General features: G+C 46.5%; 1 protein-coding gene across 4 annotated transcripts in view; it reads right to left on the bottom strand.

Moving 5' to 3' along the window:
• The window catches only part of KRAS (KRAS proto-oncogene, GTPase), a 58,942-nt gene extending 41,683 nt beyond the window's left edge, over window positions 1–17,259 (bottom strand). For 3 of the 4 annotated variants that reach the window (XM_030541213.1, XM_030541184.1, XM_030541194.1), the window contains exons 1-2: window positions 17,166–17,243; window positions 9,718–9,839 (exon numbers count right to left, since the gene is read on the bottom strand). In XM_030541213.1, coding sequence (XP_030397073.1) covers window positions 9,718–9,828 — 111 coding nt within the window. In that variant the 5' untranslated portion in view covers window positions 9,829–9,839; window positions 17,166–17,243. Of the gene's footprint in view, window positions 1–9,717; window positions 9,840–17,165 lie in introns of all 4 variants that reach the window. The other variant, XM_030541204.1, reaches the window with a different exon arrangement.
• Window positions 17,260–23,404: the final 6,145 nt, after the last annotated feature.

Genomic DNA, 23,404 nt, shown 5'->3' with positions numbered 1-23,404 from the left:
CCTCAGTCTAGGCCAATAACCTTGTGAAATTTAATTGGTTTGGCATGATTTGTTCTGACAAATCCATGCTGGCTATTCCTTATAGCTCTATTATCCTGTAGGTGCTTACAATTAATAATTTGTTCTAATATCTATCCAGTTATTCAAGTTAGGCTGGCTGGTCTAGAATTCCCCAGGTCCTCTTTGGTCCCCCTTTAAAAGATAGGTGCCATGTTTGCCCTTCTTCTATCCTCCTGGAAATCACCCACCCATGAGCTCTTGAAGATAATTGCTAAGGGTTCTGAGATTGCTTCAGCTAGTTCCTGAAGTGCCCTACCATGAATTTCATCAGATCCTGCTAACGTGAATACATCTAACATATGTAAATATAATTTAACATCTTCTTTCCCTATTTTGGCCTGTGTTCTTCCCTCTCATTGTTAATATTAGTTGTCTTGAGTATCTGGTCACCATTAACCTTATTAGTGAAGACTGAAGCAAAATAGGCATTAAACACCTCAGCTTTCTTGACATCATCAGTTATTAGCTCTCCTTCCCCACTAAGTAGAGAGGACTTACACTTTCCTGTGTCTCTCTCTTAAATGTATATATAGAACCTCTTCTTATTACCTTTATGTCACTTGCTAGGCGTCATTCATTTTGTTCTTAGTCTTTTTGATTTTGTCCCTACGTGCTTGTGCTATACCAGGGATCAGCAACCTTTGCCACGCAGCTCACCAGGGTAAGCACTCTGGCGGGCTGGGCCAGTGTATTTACCTACTGTGTCCACAGGTTCGGCCGATCGCAGATCCCACTGGCCGCAGTTCATCACTCCAGACCAATGGAGGCGGCGGAAAGCTGCGTGGGCCAAGGGATGTGCTGGCTGTGGCTTCTCGCAGCCCCCATTGGCCTGGAGCGGCAAACTGTGGCCAGTGGGAGCCGCGATCGACCAAATCTGCGGTTGGGGAAAGTAAATAAACCAACCTGGCCCATCAGGGTTCTTACTCTGTAAAACCACGTGCCAAAGGCTGCCGATCCCTGTGCTATACTTTCGTACTCTCTTAGCAATTTATCCATGTTTTCGCTTTTTGTAAGATTTCTTTTTGATTTTCAGATCTTTAAAGAGCTCCTGATGGAGCCATATTGGTTTCTTACTATTCTTCCTATCTTTCCATTGCAATGGGATAGTTTGCTGCTATGCCTTTACGATCGTCTCCTAGAGAAACTGCCAGCTCTCCTGAACGTATATTTCCTTCCCAGGGGACCTTACCTTCTGAGTTTATTAAAGGTTCAGTGATAGTATAAGTGAGCACACTACTTTTGTATACAAACTACTATGTTTCTGTAAATATTATATGCATTATCTATCACTACAGAATACTAAAACAGAGGCATGATATATCCATGGAAAGTACAAACAATGTTTTTAATCAGAAATCTAAATGTGTCATGGGTACAATGATTCAGGAAGAAATACCAGCATTACCTTTCAGAACCTTTTATTTTCCAGTTAACAAAATATCACTCAGTTCTTGTTAATACTAACCAAAATTGAAAGCGTAAGCTATTGTGCTGTATTGAGCGCTTGTTCTGAATGAAGGTAAAAAAGTAAGAGAGAGCCTCAGCTCTAGCTACAAGGGGTACAGACAGCTTGAAATCTAGCCAACTTTTAAAAAATAAATGTCTAATAATTTAAATTAGTTTCAGGTATTACACCTGCTCCTGGTGCCCCCTACCAACTTTATGTATGTTTTCCCATTTTAAAGAGTTTTTTTCTCTTCCCTGTTGCTGTGTGAACAACCAACACAAACAAGAGGGAAACGACTGTTTGTATAAGGTAAGGTAAATATTCTACACAGTCATAAAGTGCCAAATACACAAAGTGAACAAACTGGGGGGTGGGGGGGGGGGGAAATCTCATCTCTTACTTATCTTGATCCTAGAAGATATTTGTAACAATACCACATAAAATAATTCAAGCACAAATGTGACTTTAAGTTAACTGAGTGTCCCTTTAAGATAAAGTTCACCTCTCACATCACTTTGGAAATATTTATTTTGCTTAAGTGCAATGTAAAGTGCCAAAGTAAGTAGTAGTATTATCAACTTTTAAAAAAATACATTAGCATTGTTTAAATATTGATAAAGTTGCAACAAACCTACAAGTCCCAGGAAATTTAAAGTTCAGGTTACCACATTTTTTTGCTGTTGTGGAACGTTAAAAAGGCATCCAGAATCCAATGTTCAGTTCCTATTAAATTGAAAGGCAGAGCTGCCATATTTTGCCATTAGTTTCATCACCAAGCTAAGGATAAAGCACCAGCCCCACCTTTGGCTCTGTACTGATCAAATCAAAAGAAAAAAAATCCTTAGTTCTTTCTGTATTCATCTGGACTTTTACTTGAGAAACCATGAGAAAACATCATCATTTGTGATGAGCAAATGTGCATGTGTCAGTCCTTCATATCTCCCTACCTCTCCAAAGGAGGCAAAAAACTGCATAGCTGAGCTTTACCAAAATTAAAAAAAACACTCTTATTTCAAAGAGAAGTTGGATAAGGTAACATCTTTTATTGGACCAACTTCTGGTGGAAGGTACAAGATTTTGAACTACAGAGAATTCTTCTTCAGATCAAGGGAAAGAAACTTTCCAGACCTGAAGAACTCTGCAGTTCAAAAGCTTGCATCTTCTACCAACAGAAGCTGGTTCAATTAAAAAAAAAAAAAAAAGTTACCGCCTTGCAAAGCTAATGTTTCTTATATTCTGGGACCAACATAGCTACACCACCACTCTTAATTTAAGCAATGAATGTCGAGGAAAATAGCTCAGCCGTTTTTTTTTTCCAGTTTAAAAGAAAATTATTTTAATGTAAACTTTATAGTCCCTGAAATAGGGGGTTTCTAATGAAGACACTGACAGAAATGTAAGTTATACTGACAAATGGTTCAGCTAAAGTTTTCTACTTCATCTGTTACACTAACATTTCCGAATTCAATACGTCTGCATCATAAAACTTTTACACCAACAGTATTCTTCCTATAAGAACTCTTTTAACATTGACTAGATTTCTGTAGACAGTTTGGAAAAAAAAAGTGTTTATTCAAATCTGATCAGTTTCCAATTTCATGTACAAGTGTAGGAAACCCACCACTCTCAGGGCCTCATCCGCAGCCTGTTAGAGTCAATGGGAGTTCCCTCCTCCACCAATCAACTTCAATAGGCTTAGGATCAAACATTTCTCCTCCTCCAAAACAGAAGACACACATGTAGGGCCAAACAACTATTTCACTCGGCATGCAAAGGGAACTTTTAGCTTTTCAGTCCATGTCTAGTCCTTTGGAGATCTGTGACAAATGAGCAGCATAAGACTGCCTTCTCTCCCCAATGGATGGCACACCTACGTATGTACTCCATGTGAAGGAGGCACAGGGAAAGTAGTCTAGTCTGGTGAATGGGTACCCTAAGCGCCTGGCCTGATCAACTCTTCAGGGACAACTCTGAAGACCACTCTCGCATCTAAAAGGCACACTCTCCACTCTCCCATTGATCAATCTACTATAGACTTGGGCCTTATGTGAAATTAACTCTCTCCCTCCCCAGCGGGATACTACACTATAGTGTAGCACAGCATCTTGTTTACCATAAAAACAAAAGTGCTTGAAGGAGCTAAGCCCTACAGCAACAGATAAGAAACCCAAATGCAAGAGTCCTTGCTCCCCAAGTCCCAAAAATGAAAGGAAAATCCATCTACCATGACCAGAAACAGGATTTGAGGTGGTAGAGGGAACAAGGATAGAGATGATTCTAGAGGACAGTTTAAAATTTGGAATCTCTCTCTACTACATCTGTAAATATTTGAGGAAGGGAAGATAAAAGTAAAATTAATATGTTGATATAAATAAGATTTTACATTTATAATTTGACATTTTACGAAAAAAATCTTAGATCATTAAGTTTGTGAGTGCCTAGACATTGTGTGGACTAGCAGTCTATAAGTACCCAGCATAGATAAGTATTGTATTGTAAGTATTACCATTTCTGAAAAAATTACAAAGTTCTTAAAAGAGAATTTAAAATGCATCACAGAAAAGGCACAACAGATTCATAAGCAAGTTAAGATATTCTCTTGTATGCAGCACTTCAAATGACTGCGTCTATGTGTTCTAAAAGAAAATTCCACACCTAGGTCTGTTGGAACTAGTACCATTGCCCCAAAACACCATAGCAAAACCAGAAAGTACCCTTTTACTGTGCACATTCCAACCTGTAATGACAGCTGAGTTACGTGCTCACTCTCTCAGGGAGAGACAGATTGGAATTTAGGCCTGCTCTATACTACAAGTTTATGTTGAATTTAGCAGCGTTAAATCGAATTAACCCTGCACCCGTTCACACAACGAAGCCGTTTTTGTCAATATAAAGGGCTCTTAAAATCAATTTCCGTACTCCTCCCCGACAAGGGGAGTAGCACTGAAATCGACATTGCCATTTCAAATTACAGTTAGTGTGGCCGCAATTCGACGCTACTGACCTCCGGGAGCTATCCCACAGAGCACCATTGTGACCGCTCTGGACAGCAATCTGAACTCAGATGCACTTGCCAAGTAGACAGGAAAAGCCCTGCAAACTTTTGAATTTCATTTCCTGTTTGCCCAGTGTGGAGCGCCGATCAGCACAGGTGACCATGCAGTCCCAGAATCAAAAAAGAGCTCCAGCACGGACCGTACAAGAGATACTGAATCTGATCTCTGCATGGGGAGATGAATCTGTTCTATCAGAACTCGGTTCCAAAAGACAAAATGCCAAAACATTTGAAAAAAATCTCCAAGGCCATGATGGACAGAAGCTACAACAGGGACTCAACCCAGTGCTGCGTGAAATTTAAGGAGCTGAGACAAGCATACCAGAAAGCCAAAGAATCAAATGGAAGGAGGGGTGACTGATGACTGCAGCTATCCCACAGTTCCCGCACTCTCTGAAAACTACTTGAATTCTGGGCTGAGCTCCCAATGCCTGAAGGGTCAAAAACATTTGTCGCGAGTGGTTCAAGGTATACGTCGTCAGACCCCCACCCTCCCTCCCTCTGTGAAAGCAAAGGGGAAAAAAATCGTTTCTCGCCTTTTTTCAATGTCACCGTATGTCTACTAGATGCTGCTGGCAGACGTGGTGCTACACAGCAGCATCCCCTTGTCTTGCCCTGCGGATGGCAGATGGTATAGTAGGACTGGTATCCATCATTGTCGTCCCGTGGGTGCTCCTGGCTGGCCTCAGTGAGGTCGGTCGGGGGCGCCTGGACAAAAATGAGAATGACTCCAGGTCATTCTCTTCTTTAAGTTTTGTCTAATGGAGATTCAGTCCTGCCTGGAATATCATGACAGCTGGAGGCTTCTGCCTCAGGCTTCTCTCCCAGTCAGCAGCACCTTGTGGTCACGCCTACCCCAGCCTACCCCTTGCTACCAGGGCTCACAATCAGATACTTAGACCTCTACATTTTGCTGCAAATAAAAAAATTAAGCTGCTTTTTAGAACTGTCCCCAACATACATATCCTGGGACATTTTGTATTTTACCAGTGTCAACCAAAGGCCCACACACAAATGGAGATTCAGTCCTGCCTGTGCTTCTATCCTAGTGTTTATCACAGATTCCCATTTTCAGCTATAGGCTGAGCAAGTGCAGAATGGTGGTTCACTCTACTTCGCTGTAAGCCAACCGCCCTCTCCTCCCCACTTTGATCTCTGCTTGCAGAGGCAATAAAGTCAGTGTTGTTCCAGATTCATGCATTCTTTATTACTTCATCACATAAATGGGGGGATAACTACCAGGGTAGTCCAGGAGGGGTGGAGGAGGGAAGCAATGGGTGGGGTTGTTGCAGGGGCACCCCCTAGAATGGCATGCAGCTCATCATTTCTGCAGGATGCCTGGGGCTCTGACCCGGAGCGCCTGTTTGCCTCTCTGGTTCTTTAGTAGGCTTGCCTGATATTCTAGGCAGGACTGACTCTACCTTTAGACAAAACTTAAAGAAGAGAACGAACTGGGGAGTCATTCCCATTTTTGTTCAGGCGCCCCAGACCAACCTCATCAAGGCCGGCCAGGAGCACCCATGACAGCAGCAGACAGTACAGTATGACTGGTAACCGTCTTTGTCAACTTGCAAAGCCGCAGACAGTACAGTAGGGCTGGTAACCATCTTGGCTAGCTTGCAAAAGGCAAGGGGATGCTGCTGTGTAGCACTGCAGTACCGCATCTGTCAGCAGCATCCAGTACACATACGGTGACAGTGAAAAAAGGCTGAACGGGCTCCATGGTTGCCGTGCTATGGCATCTGCCCAGGCAATCCAGGGAAAAGGATGCAAAATGATTGTCTGCCGTTGCTTTCACTGAGGTAGAATTGACTGACGACATTTACCCATAACCACCCGCGATAAATTTTTGGCCCCATCAGGCACTGGGATCTCAACACAGAATTCCAATGGGCAGGGAAGACTGCGGGAACTATGGGATAGCTACCCACAGTGCAATGCTCCGGAAGTCAACGCTAGCCTCTGTACATGGATGCACACGGCTGAATTAATGTGCTTAGTGTGGCTGCGTGCACTTGACTTTATACAATCTGTTTCCAAAAATCAATTTCTGTAAAAATTGGAATAATCCCGTAGTGTAGACATACCCTTAGAGAAGGCCAAATAGTGCTACTGTGGATTAGAGAAAACACACAAACAAAGGGGAAACAGACAACAGTGATGCCCCAGGACCCAGCAGAAAAATACATCACTCAAGTAAGAAAGGGAAACCCAGAGTAGCAGTCATAACTAAAACAAAAAACACTAGTTACTGCTATGCTAGGAACCATGCCAGAAGTCAGTTTGTAATTTTCTCCTGAAAACTAGATTCTGTAATTTACATCAAAAAGCTTTATTTCCATTACACTAATTACTTAATTTGTTATCACTGGTCTTTCACAAGCCTAAAGTCAATCTGAATTGTGCTAATGGCAAACACCTCCACTGTTCTCAGCGATAATGCTGAGATTTTCCACATTTGTGTACTGTATGTAATTTAAGGGGGCGGGGGGAAAATCACTTAACTGATCATTGTCTATGTTAGACACTTGCTAAAAAATTCTCTATTTATACCTTTATGAAAGGACCCTCTACATAAGTTAATATGAGCGTTCTAAAATGTTATTTAATTAGGTAGGAATTTTCCAGAATGCCTAAGTGATTTAGAAACACGGTAAAATTTTTGAAAGCAGTTCAGACTTGAGTTTCTAAGTCACATAGGAGATTTTGGAAAACCCACCCTGAACCACTTTCAAGCTTTAGTTGGGTATTTCAGGGACAGCCTACTTGGATGGCTGGTCTTTCTCTAAAGAACGTTTGAAAAATACATAAACATTTTAATAAAATGTCAGACAATGAATGAGCCACAATACATTCTGGATACAAGAGAAAATATTTGACCAGTAGAGGGCACTAATCAAACTGCTTCAATATATTAGCCCATATTTATAAGTGTTGGTCTACATACATACCTACATTGATTTAACTAAATCTGTTCCCTAAAACCGTTTTAGTTGTTTAGGTACAACTGTAAACATACAGCAGCCTGAAATGGATTTTATGTGGTCTGAGGACTTCCACATAGATCTTACATTCTTACAAAAATACTTACATATGCTATTGAAAAGTAATTTTAGAGAGATACTTATTTATAACGTTGCTGCTGACAGGCAATAAAAGTATTTCCCCCCTCCCCCCATCATCTTTCACAATACAAAAATGTTACAGGGATTGCTGACACCTCCTTTAGCCACACTAATAATTTCAAATGTCTGAGTAATTATGGATACATTTAACTTTTTACAAATGTAATATTTATTTGTCCAAGGAGAAGCAATCAATGAATGTTACAGAAAGACCAACATTAATACAAAGTGGCAATGAGACGACTACGATGATACCATAACAGTGAAAATAATGCTACTGTCACTTTGCAAGTATCATCTACTAAAGCAGGGGTGGGCAATCTACAGCCTGGGGGCCACATCCAGCCCTCCAAATGTTTTAATCTGACCCTCGAGCTCCAGCTGGGAAGTGGAGTCAGGGGCTTGCCCCATTCTGTACGGCTCCTGGAAGCAGCAGCATGTCTCCTCTTTGGCTCCTACACGTAGGGGCAGCCAGGGGGTTCTGCACACTGTCCCCGCCCCAAGCGCTACCCCTGCAGCTCCCACTGGCCCAGCGTCCCCTCCCAAGCCCTGAAATCCTCATTTCTGGCCCCACCCCAGAGCCCGCACCCTCAGCCAGAGGCCTCATCCTCTCCCACACCCCAACCCCCAATTTCGTGAGCCTCGGTGGCCCGCCATACAATTTCCATACCCAGATGTGGCCCTCAGGCCAAAAAGTTTGCCCTCCCCTGTACTAAAGCAAGGCAAATTTATAACCTATGTTCTTTCTCACTGTGTGTTTACAAACACCTAATATATCTTTATGGCTATAGCTCTTGACTTAGGCCCTGAACCCACAAATGGATTCGTGCAAACAGCATATTTAAGCAGCCCTATTCATTAAAATGGGGCTCTGCCCTTGCAGATCCAGTTGCAGGAAAGTAGAAGTGTAACATCCAATTGTAAGAACTTTCCCTGGAGTGCCACTTGCCATTCTAAATGATTCCTTGCCTACAACCTCAGCTATATGGTTTTTATTTCATGGTGCTGTGACCATGTAATCCGTTTGTCAGGTCCTTGTCCTAAAGGTCTTACAAACTAACAGACAAAAACAGTACCTAGGACATCCATTCAAACAAGTATTTATCAAAGTAATCTTTAGAGGAATGCTATTGTGATAAGTGAAAAGATGTTTGTGTAGGTAAAAACTGCAGTTGTTTTCTTCAAAACATTACACCAATGATTTCCACAACTGTGGACTACAACATAATGTTGAGGTAATCCTGTGCAACTAGTTTGCAAGCTTCCTATAATACAAAGAAATTCCATTAGTCAAATCTTCTAGGAAGTTTACATCTTTTCTGGGGAACATTACATGTTAACAGTCTGAATGAATTTGGTGTTCCTAGAAGTACTAACACTATTAATAATGAATAGTAGTAGTAGGCACCGTAAACTTCCCCGTGCAGTTCTGTCCACATACCACAGCTTTTAATGTAGAACTTCCCTGTTATTTTAAGTCCTAGGCATCTAAACAATCCTCTGATTTTGCAGAAGCATGTGACGGTTTAATTGTCAATTCAAGTAATGAGACTTGCAACTTCAGAGGTACGTTTCTTTTATAAGAATTATGAGAAAAGTCTCAAATGCTATGCTAATTTTGGGCACTTCTCTCACTCTCCATTTCACACACATACACCCACACGCACCCCTAGTTTACTGGTCCCTCCTAAATGAGATCAAGTACCCAGAACCAAATCTTCAGGTGATCAAAGTATATTTTCAGGATACTACCTTTTGGTTTTGTAACACCGCTGTGGAAAGAGAGTCCATTGAGCTTAGAATAGAACTTTGAATATCTGCTGGATATCTGAAATTTCTTTAAAACAAGCTGTAAATATTGGTCACTATTATAGCATCATTTAAACAAAATACAAATCAAAAGCTTATAGAAAAGATATTAAAAAATATAATATAAGCCACACACAATCAACATCAGCATTTGAGAGAAAGTAATCTGCCCCTCTCATGTCAAAAAAACTGGTACACATTCTTAAAATTCAACTGTTTACCTCTATTGTAGGATCATATTCATCCACAAAATGATTCTGAATTAGCTGTATTGTCAAGGCACTCTTGCCTACACCACCAGCTCCAACAACGACAAGTTTATATTCTGTCATTTTCAGCAGACCTGGTAACAAAGAAGCCAAGATTAAGCATGAGAGAGTCAGGTTTCAATTACATGTTAAGTCATCCCCCAGTTCCTTTACTGAGGTGTTTTAAGAAAGGGAAAACCATTCTCTTGCTAGTGCGCACACACAAAAAAGCTTTTGAAAAGGCGATGCCATTTCTGCATGTCAAAAATTGTAAAAGATTTGGTGCAGGTATTGTGCCACAAGTTACTGAACACAAACTGAAACTAATGTGTTTAATTGTGAAAATCATTACTCGGGAAAGTTGGACAAAACCTTTTTTTATAGGTTATAATATGCAATATTTTATTTAATATTCAGATCAGTTCTTATCAGAAAATTTAAAAGATTTAGGACGCTGTTTCCTCAAATCTTAAAGACCGAATTGATGTAAACATTGCTAGATCAGAAACATGCATTGAAAAAAACAAATGCTCCAGAGCAAAGCTGCTACCATCAAGACCTCTCCATTTTGAGCAGTGACATAGCAAGTTGTTGGATATCAGGAGTTATGACTATAATAATATAAAATAACCCATGAAGCATTTAAAAGAGCAAAGCCACGGAATGAAATTGATTATTAAAAATGGAGGGTCAGCACTGATTCACTGGAAAGTTACAAAAGTAGCTAAATACTACCAAGAGAGCAGCAAACTATATAAAGTTTTAATATTCAAATAAGAACACAACCCTTTAAAACACTCTACTATTAAAAAAAACTGAACACCAGGGCTCACCTGTCAGATTCACCTTCACAGATTTTTTTTTTTCCCGGGCAAGAGTAGTATACTATTATTATATATGGGACATCCAATAATATACTATTGTATGGTTGTCATAAATTACCAGAATACAGTCTTTGTCCATTATAGCCAATTCTGTTATATAAAATAATGATAAAGTAGCAAGTAAATTCTTGAATGAGATGCAAAGCCCGTCACGAGGAAAGTGACAGAATAGGACAGAAAAGCATGACAGGCAAAACTTTCTGTAACATCTTTGCTTCTATGGCTCTTCGCATTCCTTACACTCAGAGCTGGGAATCCCACTATTTGTGTGCATACAGTGATTATTTTGTGGGGGAGGGGTGGAATTTGACAGCATAATATTGTTGGGATCCAGTTGTGTGGGCTGGTGTCAGGCTCACATTCAAGAGGTGGAGGGCGTTGGCCACCTGTCCTTCCAGCAGCACCTCCTCCTCCTCTCAGTGGCAGCAAAATCATTATCTGCTTCAAGAGGGAGGTGGGGCAGAGAGCAGAGTCAGGAGACAACCATGGGGCAGAGAGAGACAGGGAGAAGGCAGAGAAAGGAGGGGGATAAAGAAGAGGGCGTTTTGGGAAAGGTAGTAAAAGAACAGAGGGGGCTATGGAGAGAAGCTGGGGAGAGTGGGGGCAGCAAGGAGGTTCAGGGTAAAGAGGTGTTGGAAGCTGCGGAGGGAGCAGGGCCAGTATAACCACTAGGCGACAGCCTAGGGCGCCAAGATTTGGGGGTGCCAAAAAGCGGTGCCCCAAATTTTTTTTTTTTTACATTACAGAGAAGTCACATCTTACATGGGGGTTAGGTTCTAAAGTCACAGCGTAAGAGGAAAATAGCATATAGTGAAATTTACCATAAAGTATAGTATACCTTAGAACAGGGGTCCTCAACCTACAGCACACATGCCAAAGGTGGCACGCAAGCCGATTTTTTTTTTAAATGGCAGGCTGCAGGTCCGAGCAGCCGCTGAGCCTGCTGCTGACCTGGGGTTCTGTTCACTCAGCCGCCAGCCCCGCTCAGCCCGCTGGGGTCCCAGTCAGCTCCACTCAGCTGCTGCCGGCCTGGGTGAATGGTCATGGGTTCCGTTCACCCAGGCCGGTAGGAGTCTGAGTGGAACCGGCGGCTGGGACTCCAGCTGGCAGTGGGCTGAGATCCCAGCCACCGACCCCGCTCAGCCCACTGCTGGTTTGGGGTTCCGGCTGCCGGCCCTTGCCAGCCAGGGTCTCGGCCACCGGTCCCACTCAGCCTCCTGCCAGCCTGGGTGAACGGCAGGAGGCTGAGCAGAGTCACTGGCTGGGACCCCAGCTGGCAGCTGACTGAATGGAACCCCAGGCCGGCAGCAGGCTCAGCGGTGGCCGGGATGCGCAGCCTGCCATTAAAAAAAAAAAAAGAAGAAGAAGAAGAAAAGAAAAATCAGCTTGCGTGCCACCTTTGGCATGCGTGCCGTAGGTTGAGGACCGCTGTTCTCGCTTATACAGTGTATACTGTAGTTTATGGTAATTTTCAATATACATGATTTTCCTCTTAAGCACTGACCTTAGAACCTAACCCTGCGTAAGATGTGACTCCACTGTACTCATTTTTGAAAACTTATAATAAGCAATGCTCCCGAGGGGGGGTGCAAGATGGAAGTTTCACCTAGGGTGCAAAATATCCTTTTACCAGCCCTGGGAGGGAGGTATGAAGAGGTGCTGGGGTATAGGGGAAACTCAGTATGGTATAGAGTAGGGGCCAGGAGTAGAGAAGGGGCAGGGTGTAGTTGCTCTTGGGTGTGTAGAGTGTGGATCAAGGGTCTAGAACAGGGGTGGGCAACTACAGCCCTAGGACTGCATTTGGGCCTTCAGACATTTTAATCCAGCCCTTGAGCTCCAGGCCAGGGAGCAGGGTTGGGGGCTTGCTCTGCTCCACATGTGCTGGGGCTCTGTGTGGCTCCTAGAAGCAGCAGCATGTCCCCCTTTAGCTCCTATGTATAGGGGCAGCCAGGGGGCTCCACATGCTACCCCTGTCCCAAGCACTGCCCCCAAAGCTCCCATTGGCCAGGAATCGTGAGCATTCATGGCTCACCATATGATTTCCATACCCAGATGTGGCCCTCGGGCCAAAAAGTTTGCCTACCCCTGGTCTAGAAGACCTAGAGCAGAATAGAGGGCTGTAAGGGAGCAGGAAGCTAAAGACATGGATGGGTGTAGGAGCTCTCAGGGGATATACAGAGGCTCTGAGGCTGGGGCGGCAGGTTTGTATAATTTTTTGTGGTGCTCAGAACGGGTCCAACTCCCGCCCTGACCCCCACCCACACACAAGGCTCTGGGAGGGAGTTTGGGAGAGGGAAGGGTGCAGGCTCTGGACTGGGGCAGGGAGTTGGGGTACTGGAGGAGGTTTGGGGTGTGGGCTCTAGGCTGGGGGTTAGGGTGCAAGAGGGGTGCAGGCTTGGAAGGCATTTGGGTGTAGGACGGATGCAGGCTTGGAGGGCATTTGGGTGTAGGAGGGGGTTCGGGCTTTGGAAGGGAGTTTGGGTGCAGGTTCTGGGCTGGGGCACGGGTGCAGCGCTTACCTCAGGCGGCTCCCGAAAGAAACGTGCACACCCTCTGGCAGTGGCTCCTAGGTGGGAGGGGGGGAGGGTCAGGGGGTCTCCACGCATCATTGCACCACCGCAGCTCCCATTGGCCACAATTCTCGGCCAATGGGAGCTGCAGAGTCATGGAGACACTCCTGTACGGGGCCACAGGGATGTGCCAGCAGCTTCCAGGAGTGGTACGAACTGAGTGCAGGCAGGAAGCCGCCTTAGCCCTACTGCACTGCTGGTGGTGGGGGACAGCCAGGGGTCCCCGGGCCCTTTTAATCACGCAGGGGCAGCAGATGAGACCAGGTGATGCCCTGGGGGAGGCACATGGGGCAAGAGGAAGAGATCTGGACCCAAACATTGGTGAAGTCAGGCCCCCAGGCCCTGAATATTCCTGGAGCACGGGCACCAAAGTCCCATATAACTCGCCACCCCTTCCTGGGGCTTTCAGGAGGACATGGGAATGTAGAGTCAGAGGAGGATAAGGGTATAGATGGGGTAGATGCTCTCAGAGGGTATCGGGTGTAGGGGTCAGGAGAAGTTGGGCTATATGGGGGGTAGGGTTTCCCATGTAGTATAGGGTACAGAGGAGGCTGGAGTACCCAGAAGGTACAGAGAGCATTGTGGTCTAGAGCAGGGGTTGGCAACCTTTCAGAAGCGGTGTGCCGAGTCTTCATTTACTCACTCTAACTTAAGGTTTCGTGTGCCAGTAATACATTTTAATGTTTTTAGAAGGTCTCTTTATATAACTAAACTATTGTTGCATGTGATGTAAATAAGGTTTTTAAAATGTTTAAGAAGCTTCATTTAAAATTAAAATAAAATGCAGAGCCCCCCAGACCGGTGGCCAGGACCCGGGCAATGTCAGTGCCACTGAAAATCAGCTTGCATGCTGCCTTTGGCACGCGTGCCATAGGTTGCCTACCCCTAGTCTAGAGGATGTAGGAAACAGGGGAGGCTGGGATATAGAGAGTGATAGCGGCTCTTGGGAAGGGTATGGAGGTGCAGGGGGCAAGTGAGGCTGGGCCATACAGAGTAGAGACTCTTAGAGATTATAGTGGTATGGGGGCAGTGGAAGGCAGGGAGATATGGGGTAATGGGCCTTGGGGGCACATGGGGAGCAGGGACGGTTGGGGGTGTAGTGGGCAGAGGCAGCAGGGGTCACATGGGGGTGTAGAAGGGTGGAGGAAGCAAGGACCATAGGTAGGGTTGCCTGGTTGGATGTATTCCTGGAGGTTTCATCACAAGACAGTCTTTAAAATTAAAGAATTCCTGGAGACCCCAGGACAATCCTGGAGAGTTGGCAACCCTAGCTGTAGGGAATCTAGGTGGGCAGGGGGCACAAGCTGTCAGGGCACATGAAAGCTACTGGGGGTATAGGTGTGCCGTGGGTATATGGGGGGCACAGGCATACATGAGAGCTGGAGATACATGGAGGTAAGGGCTGTTGGGGGCATAGGTATGCAGGCAGCTAGGGGCAACCAGGGGGAGGAGGCGGCACAGGGAGGTACAGGTGTGCAGGGGGCTGGTGGTACACAGGGGCAGGAGCTGTTTAGAGTTCACATGGGGCAGGAGGTACAAGTGTGCAGGAGGCTCATGGGGGGCTGTCAGGGGCACAGGTAAGCTGGCAGCACATGCAGGATACAGGGGACAGGGACTATCACTTGCATAGAAAAGTAGGGTGTTGGGGAGCACAAGGGTGGGCAGTGAGCGCATGGGGGCAGGAGCTGTCAGAGCACAGGAGGCACATGGGGGCACGGAGTACATGGAGGGCAAGCAAGCCAGGCACTAAGGGCATACAGAGAGGAGAAGGCACACAAGAGGCAGGTGGGCAGAGGATGTACAGGGGCAGCAAGGGATACAAGTGGGCAGGGAGCACATAAGGGGTGGCGGGGGGAGGGGGGCAGGGCCTGTCATGGGCACAGGTAAGCAGGCCACTGGGAGAAGGTGGGGATACAGAAGGGCAGGGGGCTCTTAGGGGCACAGGTAAGCAGAGTATTAGAGGCACAGGTAAGTTTGCACCTGTCCCCGTGTGCTGCCGATACAGGTGGACAGGGGGCACACAGGGGGTAGATGGCGATACAGGTGGGGAGGGGCTGTCAGGAGCATAGGTAAGCTGGTGGCACACAGGGGGCAGGTGGGATACAGGTGGGCAGGGGCAAATGGGAGGATGGGGGCACACAGGGGAGAAATACAGATGGGCAGGGGGGACACGGGGCTCTCGGGGCCACAGGTAAGCTGGCGACACACAGGGGCAGGTGGGGATACAGGGGGCAGACGGGGCTGTCGGGCACAGGTAAGCAGGGCGCTAGGGGCACACAGGAAGCAGGTGGGGATACAGGTGGGCAAGGGACACATGAGGGGCAGGGAGCACACAGGGGGAATACAGGTGAGTAGGGAGGACAGGGCTATTGGGGGCACCGGTAAACAGGGAGCTAGAGGCACACGGGCACAGGTGTGGATACAGGGGGCAGACGGGGCTGTCGGGGGCACAGGTAAGCAGGGTGCTGGGGGCAGGTGGGGATACAGATGGGGAGGGAGGACAAGGGCCGTCAGGGGCACAGGTAAGCAGGGCGCTAGAGGCACATGGGGGCAGGTGTGGATACAGGTGGGCAGGGAGCACATGGGGGGACGGGACTGTCAGAGAGACAGGGCACTAGAGGCACACGGGAGCAGCACAGGTGGGCAGGGAAGACAGGAGTGTTGGGGGCAAAAGTAAGTAGGGCAGATGGGGATACAGGTGGGCAGAGGGCACATGGGAGGAATACAGGTGGGCAAGGAGGACAGGGGCACAGATAAGCAGGGTGCTAGGGACACACAGGGAGCAGGTGGGGATACAGGTGGGCAGGGGGAATATGAGGGGCAGGGAGCACACCTGATATTCTATAATTATCAATGATCCATACAAAGTGGACAGGGGCTGTCCGGGGCACAGGTAAGCAGCAGAGCGCTGGGGGCACACGGGGGCAGGGGGCACACGGGGGGATACAAGAGGACGGGGCTGTCCGGGGCACAGGTAAGCAGCAGGGCGCTGGGGGCACACGGGGGGCAAGGGGCACATGGGGGGCAGGGGGCACACGGGGGGATACAAGAGAACGGAGCTGTCCAGGGCACTGGTAAGCAGCAGGGCGCTGGGGGCACACGGGGGGCAGGGGGCACATGGGGGACAGGGGGCACACGGGGGGATACAAGAGGACGGGGCTGTCCGGGGCACAGGTAAGCAGCAGGGCGCTGGGGGCACACGGGGGGCAAGGGGCACATGGGGGGCAGGGGGCACACGGGGGGATACAAGAGAACGGAGCTGTCCAGGGCACTGGTAAGCAGCAGGGCGCTGGGGGCACACGGGGGGCAGGGGGCACATGGGGGACAGGGGGCACACGGGGGGATACAAGAGGACGGGGCTGTCCGGGGCACAGGTAAGCAGCAGGGCGCTGGGGGCACACGGGGGCAAGGGGCACATGGGGGGCAGGGGGCACACGGGGGGATACAAGAGGACGGGGCTGTCCGGGGCACAGGTAAGCAGCAGGGCGCTGGGGGCACACGGGGGCAAGGGGCACATGGGGGGCAGGGGGCACACGGGGGGATACAAGAGGACGGGGCTGTCCGGGGCACAGGTAAGCAGCAGGGCGCTGGGGGCACACGGGGGCAGGGGGCACACGGGGGGATACAAGAGGACGGGGCTGTCCGGGGCACAGGTAAGAAGCAGGGCGCTGGGGGCACACGGGGGCAGGGGGCACACGGGGGGATACAAGAGGACGGGGCTGTCCGGGGCACAGGTAAGGAGCAGGGCGCTGGGGGCACACGGAGGGAGGGGGCAGGCGGCTGCAGCATCTCGATGCGGGCGGAGGCTCCGGCCGGGCCCCCCCAGGTCTGAGCGCCCCGCTTCCCCCGGGCGGCGGCGGGGGCGCTGGCCGGGCAGGGCGGCGGCGCTGGCGGGTCTCTCCGCCCCGGGTCCGGGACCCCGGCCCCGCATGGCCTCCGCCCGCTCCCCCCGGGTCCCCGCACTTGCCTGGCGCTGTCCGGGCTGCGGGGCGGCTGCTCGTCCCCGCGGCGGCCGCTCGCGTCCCTCTGCCTCTCCGCGCCGGGCTGAAATGGCGGGGGACGGGGCTGGGGCTGCTGGGCTGCCGAGCCGAGCGCCGAGCGAATGGATGCGCTCGACACGCTCCGCGCTCCGCCGCCGGGAGGGGGAGGGGGGAGCGCCCCACCCACAGACTGACTGACAGAGCGAGCCGCAGTGTTCCGCAGAACTGCCGGCAGCCTCAGGCAGAGGGGCCCACGGACAGAGCTACAGCCCCAGCCCTGCAGGGACACAGAGCTACCCAGCCCTGTAGGTCCACAGCAGCCCCACCCAAGCCAGGAAGGCTCCACTGCGGGGCTGGCTTGCTGCGAACACTTTCTGTCAATATTTACAATTTTCAAAAGTTTGGGCTGCTCCCCTCCAGCTTGGCCAACCAGAACTCAAACCAGAACAGAAAGAGAACGAAAAGCAAAAAAGAAAAAAAAAGAAAGTTCATCAAAATTTCCAAACCTCTCTGTCAAAGACACGAAGTAGAAAACCACACAGAGCCAGACACCTATACACACAGGCCAAGACACTCAGACCTACAGAATTACAGATCCACACTCAGTCTTTCCCACATATACGCATCAGGCCCACTATATGCATAGTTCACCATACACAGATCTCATTCCTGCCGAGCAACACACAAATGTATGAACTAGTCCATACTATCTACATATTAATAAACCACACAGTACCCCATGGCAAAAGATATCTCCAAAAAGTAACGTCTTTGAGGAAAGTGGTTTAATCAGTTCTATGGCTTGTTTGGGGTTTATTTCTTTCAAAAAAAATGGTTGTTTAGTCAAGTATATTTGGGAAGCTTTCTAGTTAAATTTGAAAAAGTCTGTGTGGAGGAAGGATAGCAGAGATACTGGCAAAAAATAGATGGGGAGACAAAAACGCCCCCCCTCCAAAGAATTACTGTAAAACTTTAAATAATTGATGCCTCTTAACGTTTGTTGGTTTCATTCATTTAAAAACTAAAGTGAACCATCTCTAGTTACACGTGCTCATTGCAAAAGTTAATAAACATGAATCAAATTTTGGAGTCAAGTTAACGATTACAGAGTGAAGTCTATTTCTCTAATAAAAGGCCAAAAACTTAATATCCTATAACTGTAGATGTCTATTGTACCAGCTGAATGTATAGACCTTTACTATACAGTGAATGATGTCAATTTTTAAATCTATAGCAGGGGTTTCCAAACGTGGTTCACCGCTTCTTCAAGGTAAGACCCTGGCGGGCCATGAGACACTTTGTGTACCTGAGCATCCTCAGGTATGGCCGCTTGCAACTCCCAGTGGCCGCAGTTCGCTTTTCCTGGCCAATGGGAGCTGCGGGAAGCAGTGGCCCAGCCCTCTTTCTGACCTGGCAGGCCAAGAAATCAAATATTGCATCTACAAACCTAGTATTCAAGACGTTTAAATTAACAGATTAGAACTTTGCTCTCCCTAATCATAGATGACAGAAGTACTGTAAGATGTTCAATAACAATAATGTTCCAAGAAGGATTCTGCTGAGCTGCATCCATTTGGTCCTCTAAGACATCGACACTTTGGGACTGTGCCATCTAATTTAGAAGCTGTGTTCCCATGGTCAACTGATGCAAGTTAGTTTTGCAGCCAAATTGCTCCTGTAGGCAGCGCCAGCTTTAGGCCTATTCCACCAATTCCCCCAAATTGGGCCCCGCGTCTAAGAGGGCCCCACACCCAGTGAGAATCCCTTCTCTGGCTAGAGGCACCATTTTAATTTTTACTCACCCGGTGGCGCTCCGGGTCTTTGGCGGCACTTCGATGATGGGTCCTTCACTCGCTCCGGGTCTTCGGCAGCACTTCGGCGGTGGGTCCTTCAGTGCCGCCGAAGACCTGGAGTGAGTGAAGGACCCACTGCCAAAGTGGCACCGAAGACTCGGAGCACCGCCTGGTGAGTACAAGCCCCACTTATTTTTTTACGTGTGTTTTTTTTTTTAAGTCATCCTCGCTGGGGCCCTGTCAAAACTGTTCGAATTGGGCCCCGCACTTCCTAAAGCCGGCCCTGCATGTAGCTAGTTGTTGAATGCTATTCTCTGATGTTAAGGCTCTGGTGGAAAGCAGAAGAGTGCATGTTTCTGAACTATAATGTGAAAATACCATCTTCCATTGCATAGGGTCTGAGAAAGTCCAGACCAATTGCTTTGCTCATATTCTTGTGGCCTGATCTGTTCTCATTGAGGTCAATGGCAAAAGTCCTCTGGACTTCTATGGGAGCAAACTCAGGACCTTTGTGTAAGGATACAGTGGTGGGGCATGGATGACTCAGAACTGTGAGGGGAACGTAGTTAGGGTGCTCTTATAGATCATTTCTGTCACTCCTCTATTGGTGGTTTAGAAGTTAGCGACCTGATCCCTTTTTAGCACTGACTATATAAAACTTGTTGATCTGACTATTCAATGTCTTATTTATGGGCCTTTTCTGAGATCTTTGCTTTAGGCATTCTTATTACACTATATCTCGGCAGCCTTAATAAAAAATTGCACAAAATAATATGTATATGGCAGTGTACTATGAGACATCAGCCAGTGTGAGCACATGATACTGATGCTCCATGAGCTACACTGACTGTTTTGACCTATTAAGCCATAGGTGGTTTGGGGCTAGGCTATTCGAAAGTCTCCTTCTCTACCTATGTCACATATCCATAGCTGAGATCAGAAAAGAATCCTCCAGGAGAAGCAAAAGTGGGTTTCTTGACTTTGAAATTATTTCCTTACCTTGATAACAAATGGCCTGAGTTTGCTGGCCTTCAGGGTTTGCTATGTTAGTTAAATTCAAAGCCCATCTATTTGTTCAGGCATTTGTGGAAGGATTCTTTGTTTTGTTTTGTTTTGTTTTGTTTTGTTTTGTTTTGTTTTGTTTTGTGAGGGATGGATTCTGGAGAAGGTGGGACATATGTTTTCCTTGATTGTTGTTTATGTTGGTTTAAATATATTGCTGGGTGGTTATTTTTTTTTATTTTGCATCCCTTCTTAAAAATATCACAAGCATCTATAATTCTGAGTAGTTTTTTTAAAAAAAATTTAAATCAAAATAAATACATGAATTAAGATGTGTTATACACCTACTCAATAATGGGATTGATTAGAAGTAAGCTTTTGCAGTGCAAAAGCAGCAAAAAAGCTTAATTTTGCCAGAGTTTACAAAAGTTACCAAACTACATTTTGATTGATTGTGTTTGACTATAATTTGTAGAGGAAGTTTTGAACACAGGCAAGTGAGAGGCACTTTCAATTTTACAAAACAATCAGAAACAATTCAGTTCTCCTGGAACCAAATAGACATCTAATTACAATATTTTTACCAATTCAAAGGCATCTCTATATTTGTCCTAATCATAATTTCAGTCCTGATTTGAAGGATTTTTATTGACTTGCATACCATCCAGAATTGCCTCCACAACTACTGAACTTTGAAGGTTCACATGCAGAACGTTAAAATCTTCTGAGAATCAACATCATGGCTATAGTATCTTTTTCTGCCCTGATGGTCACAACCACTGGACCGTCATGCAGGCATTGCACTGTCACTCAGGATTGCCCCCTTCCGAGACTCATCTAGTCCTAAATATCGGGCAGTAAAGCTCATGACGTTCAAAACTGAAGAGCAGAGTTTTTCACCAGCTGAATGTCAATCAGCTGGGGAAGAGTTTTAAAGCAGCTACAGCCCAAAAATATACAATTCTCTTTCCCTGGCTGACATCTGTTTTGGGGCTGAGACAGGCTTGTGCTTCTCCATCGCCTTGTACCGGCAATCACTCCTCTGCAAAGAGAATGCAGAATAAATGCCAATGTGAGACCATGAAGACTTAGCCCAAGAAAAGGGAGTGGATTCGTGCAGCCCAAAGGCTGAATACCGTCATTTCAAAAAATACTGATGAGGAAAATGACATACATTTTATGTGCATATACACACATAACTCACAGCAAACCCTTGTGAAGGGTTTTAGGAGTTTATCTACATGCATTCCCTATTCATCTCCCCTTCTAGGCCATGGCTACACTTACAGTTCTGCAGCGCTGATAGTTACAGCTGTGTTTGTACAGCTGTGTAGGGCCAGCGCTGCAGTGTGGCCACACTGACAGCTACCAGCGCTGCAGTGTGGCCACATTTGCAGCATTTGCAGTGCTGTTGGGAGTGGTGCATTGTGGGCAGCTATCCCAGCATTCAAGTGGTTGCAACGTGCTTTTCAAAAGAGGGGGGTGGGGTGGAATGTGACAGGGAGCGTGGAGGAGACAGACAGAATGGATTTTTGGAGTTGACACTGTTCTCAGCTCCCTGCCTTGCAAGTTCTAAGGACTGGAAGACACACAGTGCCTACTTTCAATCATTTTAAAAGTTCTGACCCCCTTCCCCCACCCCTCTCTCATTCACTAAATGCAAATTATATACTCCTAAATAGCTGTCAGACCAGATAAGCATCTGCTCAACATGGACTTCCCCCTCCCCCTCTGCCGTGTGAGCGTGCTGTTTCTCTCTTCAAGCAAACAGCTGTGAACATTCCAAAGTAATTCCCCTGCCTGCCTCCACTCGCTCAGCAAACAGGAGCTGTGTTTTTTTTTTAAATAAGCAGTTTGGCTGAACTCCGAGCTCTCCCTTTCTTCCGGTTTGTTGGGGACAGGAATTCTGGGATACCTCCTTATACACCGGAGGTCAATAAAAGCTCTGGTGGGGTCCACACTTGCTGACCAGCGCTGGATCACCAGTGCTGGAATCGCTACACCCGAAGCTCGACCGGGTGTACAGCCAGCGCTGCAACCAGGGAGCCCTAGGTACATGGCCTTAGGTACATTTTAAACATTTTAAAGAAGTTCCTACAGACACCTCCAGGATGCAGAATGTGGATTTACGCAAGAGCTCCTTTAAAAAACTAAGGCGTTGTCTAGACCATAGTATTGTGTTGATTATGAATGCTAATGTAAACATAAGTTAACAGGCAATTTCTACTTAACATGTCATTGGGAATCAATTAACTCTTGATATAATACAATCAAAAACTCTAGTCTAGACAGGTTGTAAATGACAAGTATGGTAACAAACTTCATACAGAAGAATACAATGAAATCAGATATAGCAAAAATCTTATATTGAAATAGAAAATTCCAAATTATTTCAATGTATTGTAATGTGCAAATTTCAATTCTGCTTATAGCGAACCTCCAATGAGAAGGCCAAATTCTGCTCATGGGCGTGTACATGCAGCTTCTATCAGCTTCATGCTAACAACATGTATCAAGGACAGACTTTAGCCCATAGTGAAGTTATGTTTTAATTTTATTTAAAAAATCTTCACTGTACGTAGGTTCCAATGAAACATGGTTAACATTTTCTGCAAAATCATCAGACTTAATTTGAAGGCAACATTTTACAATTCTGAATTTTGCTAGTGCTTCTAAATGGTTTTATTTTTTAGTCAGCCACTGGCGTTCTCTCTCTCTTTAATAGTAGGTTTGTTTACCTAGAAATGGGATTTAACGGGTGGGGCAGGCAGGGAGGAACATATGCTTTGACTACACAGTACTCTTTAGAAGGTTGGGTGACTTTGCTATCCCAACTTGCCAACCAGCATTAATTAATATGGCATCCCTCTAATTATATGGTCAGCACATATCCCTAAATTAAAATTTAAACAGTTGAAAGAAAACCCCAATTTAACTTCTAAAAAAGCATAATTTTTCAAGTTGTACAGTGTATAGTGTTTGTGTGCATAGGGAAAGATTCAAAGCCCATTGAAATTAATGGGAGTCTTTTGGATTAGGCCCCAAAACCTTTGGAAAATCCATTGTTTAACTATCTAATTTATCTCTGCAAATCGTTAAGCTGGATGCCTAAATTCTGTCCTTTATATCCACAATATGGCACCCATAATCAATTACGTTCAGTAATGCAGACGCAAATCTGTAAATATAGGCATTTATCTGAAACTAGTGAAGGATTTCTGAAACCTTAGGAAAAAATGGCCCTTGGATGAGCTAGAAATGGACCATCCAATTGCAGTCTCTCTCCTCTATCCCAGAGAACAGAGAAGAAAAGATAGCAGACTCTATCGCAGTGACTAGCTGTGCTCTGGGTTCAGCTACAGCAAGGCTGCACTCCAAAGTCTGATTTTGAGAGGTGCTGAGCACCTGCAACTCCGGTGAGTACCAGGAGA

The sequence above is a fragment of the Gopherus evgoodei genome, chromosome 1 (assembly GCF_007399415.2).
Source record: "Gopherus evgoodei ecotype Sinaloan lineage chromosome 1, rGopEvg1_v1.p, whole genome shotgun sequence".
NCBI lineage: Eukaryota > Metazoa > Chordata > Testudines > Testudinidae > Gopherus > Gopherus evgoodei.
This window is presented reverse-complemented; position numbering and strand designations above follow the sequence as displayed.